This window comes from Fukomys damarensis, unplaced genomic scaffold (assembly GCF_012274545.1).
Source record: "Fukomys damarensis isolate Sample0158 unplaced genomic scaffold, DMR_v1.0_HiC HiC_scaffold_32, whole genome shotgun sequence".
Taxonomy (NCBI): domain Eukaryota; kingdom Metazoa; phylum Chordata; class Mammalia; order Rodentia; family Bathyergidae; genus Fukomys; species Fukomys damarensis.
In genome coordinates this window covers 37,732,897-37,737,207 of record NW_022900944.1, presented here as the reverse complement: position 1 = coordinate 37,737,207, position 4,311 = coordinate 37,732,897, and the positions used below count along the sequence as shown (strand labels likewise).

At 47.6% G+C, this 4,311-nt stretch overlaps 1 protein-coding gene across 3 annotated transcripts in view; it reads left to right on the top strand.

The window, feature by feature from the left end:
* The first annotated feature begins 1,575 nt into the window (after positions 1-1,575).
* Glg1 (golgi glycoprotein 1) overlaps positions 1,576-4,311 on the top strand; it is a 141,538-nt gene continuing 138,802 nt past the window's right edge. For all 3 annotated transcript variants that reach the window (XM_010644404.2, XM_010644405.2, XM_019210698.1), the window contains exon 1: positions 1,576-2,088. In XM_010644404.2, coding sequence (XP_010642706.1) covers positions 1,609-2,088 — 480 coding nt within the window. In that variant the 5' untranslated portion in view covers positions 1,576-1,608. The remainder of the gene's footprint in view (positions 2,089-4,311) is intronic.

Genomic DNA, 4,311 nt, shown 5'->3' with positions numbered 1-4,311 from the left:
TTTTAGGTTATTTTTTTCCTCCCCATTTTTTTTTTTTTTTTTTTTTTTTGGTACAGGGGATTCAACACGGGTCCTTGCATTTGCGAGACAGGTGTTGGAACCACTGAGCTAAATCCCCGGCCCTATCCTACCTAGTCTTTTTGGTTTTTTTTGGTGGGTGGTTGGTGGGTGTTTTCGTGAGACTGGGTGTTTCATAGGATGACCTATGAATTCACTATGTAGTCTAGGCTGACCTCAGACTCACTGTGCTCCTCCTGCCTCAGCCTCCCGAGGGATGGGACTACATGTGTGTGCCACCACACCCAGCTTCTGATCTAGTCTTGATTGCCCATTTGTGGGTCAGGACAGCCAAAGTTGCATTAGTAAATATGGTGACATTGTTCTTCAACATATGGCATTGGAACAGTGAGATAAAAGCGCACCAGGAAAGTGGGAAGAGCCAGGGATTCAGGGTGGAGGCTCCGTACAGGTTGGCAGAATTCATTCTGGGCAGCATAATCCCCCTGTGCAGGATGGTTGACATCTCTGTACTGTGCCTCAGTTGGATGAGAATCTAACCCAGGCGAAATGCATGGCTGACCTAATGGCTGTGAAGAGGCTTTGGGAATCCACTGATACCTAAGCAAGCGGGGATATTAGTATAGGATGTCACATGCAGGATAGTAAAAATGGTTGCTGACACAGAGTCCTTAATGGCCAGTTTTATACCCTTCTTTCTTTTTGGTACTAAGAATGGAATCTAGGGCCTTAGCACTGAGTTATATCTTTACAACTTTTTTTTTTTTCTTAAATAGGGTCTTGCTAAGTCTCTACATTGCCCAAGCTGGGCTCGAACTTCTGATACCTTGCCTCAGCCTCCCAGCTCTTTCTTTCTTTCTTTCTTTTTTTTGTTTTAATGGAGTTTATTGGTACATTTTAGGGATACAGTAACTTTCTATCTTTTAAAACGAAGTCTAAATTGTGGCTCCGAATCAAGACTTCTGGCAAAGTTTATTACGCATGGCTAAAACTTTGGCAGATTCATATTTTGGGCCAGGAATCTCCCTTGCTTTTATCTCTAGTCTTCAGAATTTAGTTTCCCCATGGAAATGCTCTTGCCTAGTCTGTCAATCCTTGCCTGCCTAGCAAGGATCATGACCTGTCCTCTTAACTTCATTCAGGGGTTCTCAGCTTTCTAGGTAAGAAAGACTTTGGAGGCAGGTGTAAGGACGAGGCAGAGATACAGCATCTCTAAATTTACCTGTACACACAGTTTTTCCCCCTAAGTCATTGAACCGGCGACGTAGTCTACCGGCCATCTTGATTGTAGCAACCCTAATTCCTTTGGATTTTTTTCTGTGACGACAACCAAGGGAATTAGACCATGCTGTCCCTGCTGAGGTTTTCTAAGAGGCCTCGACAGCACCGAGGATAGGGAGTGCCGCTTTCTGCCCACAGTCCAGGGCTTGGGTCATTCGGTGCCCGACCGCGCGACCTCCTCCCACGCCCTGCAGTTGGTTCTCCGGTCGGAACCGGCCGGGGAGGGGTTGGGCGGGCGCCACGCTGGCCCCGCCCCCTCATTTAAATACGCGGCGCCGGCCGTTGCGTCGAGCTCGCAGCGGAACCAAGATGGCGGCGTGTGGACGTGTACGGGGAATGTTCCGCTCGTCGGCGGTGCTGCAGCTAGTGCTGCTGCTCGCGGCTGTCGGGGCCCAGAAATTCCTGGGTCAGGGCGGCCACAGCCAGGGGCAGGGTGCCGGGGCCAACTTTGTTCCTTTCGTCGGGCAGGCTGGAGGTGGTGGGCCGGTGGGTCAGCAGCAGCCCCAGGTACCTCAGTCATTGCAGTTTCAGCAACAACAGCAGCAGCAACAACAACAGCAACAACAGCTTCAGCAACAACAGCAACAACAGCCGCCTCAGCCTCCGCAGCCGCCTTTCCCGGCGGGTGGGCCTTCGGCCCGGAGGAGCGGAGCGGGGCCCGGCGCGGCTGGCGGGAGCTGGAAGCTGGCGGAGGAAGAGTCCTGCAGGGAGGACGTGACCCGGGTGTGCCCCAAGCACACCTGGACCAACAACCTGGCGGTGCTCGAGTGTCTGCAGGACGTGAGGGAGGTGAGGAGGCGCGACGGGGCCGGGAGGGCCAGGCCTGGCGCGGGCCCGAGGGTGTCGCCGGCCTGGAAGCCGAGGATGTTGGTCCTCCACTTCCCTCGCTTCCTCTGCTGCGCTCGCTCCTTTCCCTCCCTGCCCCTCCCTGCCGGCACAATTGAGGAGGGGGACCCCCCCATCCTGAGCCCTTTTTTCGTCTTCTAGTTGCCGGGGTCTGCAATGAAGACCTCGGCTCTTGGCCGCTGGCCGCCGGCCGCCAAGGCCCATAGCGTGTTTCTGTTTGCTCTTCTTTTGTGTGTGATGCTCCGTGCAGAGTGGCTCCTCTCCGAAAACCAGTTTAGGATTTTTATCGTCAGTTTTGACATGGAGAATTTGTAGCAAACCATTGAACATGAAAAATTGTTGGCTTACTTAATGTTAAAGACCGGCCCGCTGTTGATTAGCACCTAGATAATGTTTGGTTAGGTGGGTAACTTCGGGCTCTGTTCTGGTGCGTATTGTAGCCAGTAGCAGAATTTATTGTCTTTACCCGCATTCTTTTGTAATTCCCAAATTCTTGTTATGTGCCCGGTGGGGAAAAGGAACGTATGCTTTCTTTTCTCTTCACTTCCTTTGGTCAGTTGGTAGTGGACCTCATTTTTAAGCTGTTTCTCCAAGTGTCTTAGAACTCTAAAGCTTGAAAAGTTGGGGCAGGATTTGAAGCTGTAGTAATACATACACCGCACAGTGTGATTGGGTGTGGGGCCTGAGGTCTGAATATAATTTTAAAAGTACCTCTTAGTGAAATCTAGGTTTGTTGTTGCTTAGTGGGATTCTGTTAAGAGGCATTAATAATTTCTTTTTCTAGGTTTAATGCTACAGACCTAAGTATATATTTGACAGCTCTCACTTAAAGTTTGAGAGCCAATCTGGTAGGAATACTTTTTCCAGAGTTTTCAGAGATGAAGGTCTATAGGATTCCAAAGGTTAACAAGTAGAATGAAGCTGCTGTTGTCCAATATAATTTCGTTTTTGTTTGGGTTTTTTTTGTTTGTTTGTTTGGTTTTTTTTTTTGGTACTGGGGATTGAACTTGGGTCCTTGCACTTGCAAGGCAGGCCATGGAACCTGAGCTAGATCCCCGGCCCTGTCCAATATAATTTCATTTGGGATATTGTATCATCTGAATTGGCCACAAGAAAACCACTGCTTTGTAGAAATTTGCTATTCTTGGCAGTTTCCCCCTTCATCCCACTGTGATGTTTGCTCTTTATTACATACAAAAGTAATTCTGCGGAGGAAAAGATACACTGTAGGTAATCTGGAGAAAGTTTCCAGAGCCAGTAGAAATGTAGGATCTTACATGACTTCTGTGCAGTTTGAAGACTAGAAGGGTAATCCCTTCTTCAGCTAGTCCTATAGGGGATACTGCTAAGATAGTAACTCTATCAAACTTTTTAGAATTTTGTATTTGGTCTTTTTGTTTTTTGTTTGTTTGTTTGTTTTTGTTTTTTGAGACAGGTTCTTACTATGTAGTTGAAAACGACCTGGAACTCACTATGTAGCCCAGGCTGGTCTACTCACAGTGATCCTCCTGCCTCAGCCTCCGGAGTGCTGGGATTACAGGCATGTGCCACCACACCGGTTTGTTTTGTTTTTTTGAGACAGGTCTTGCTATTAGTCCAGGCTGGCCTTGAACTCCTCTGTGATCCTCCTGCCTCAGACTCTTCAGAGTGCAAATGCCTATTTGATCTTTGAGGGTATATAATATATATTATTTCTTCAAACTAGTATCCTAGTACTGGTGACAAAACAGTGGATGGTGGCAGAAACTGGACATTAATAAAGAAAGTGCCCATTCAGTTTGTTCCTGTTTGTTCTTGTACTTGATGGACATTTAGAAACCTCCATTTAACAGGAGGAATGATCCTTTGCGATGCAAGTAGAGGTGTGTAGAGGCTTGTGTCATTCCATAAATAACTTCAGTTTGTGTAATTTTGTATCCATTTAAATTATTGAGTACTTTTTTGGGGAGTAGTACTGGGGGTTTGAACCCAGGACCTTCACTGAGCTATATCCTCAGTCCTTTTTATTTTGCATTTTTTGTTTTGTTTTTTGTTTTTTGAGACAGGGTCTCACTATGTAGTTGAGACTGACCTGGAACTCACTATGTAGCCCAAGCTGGTCTTGAACTCACAGTGATCTTCCTGCCTCAGCCTCCTGAGTACTGGGATTACAGGCATGCGGCATGC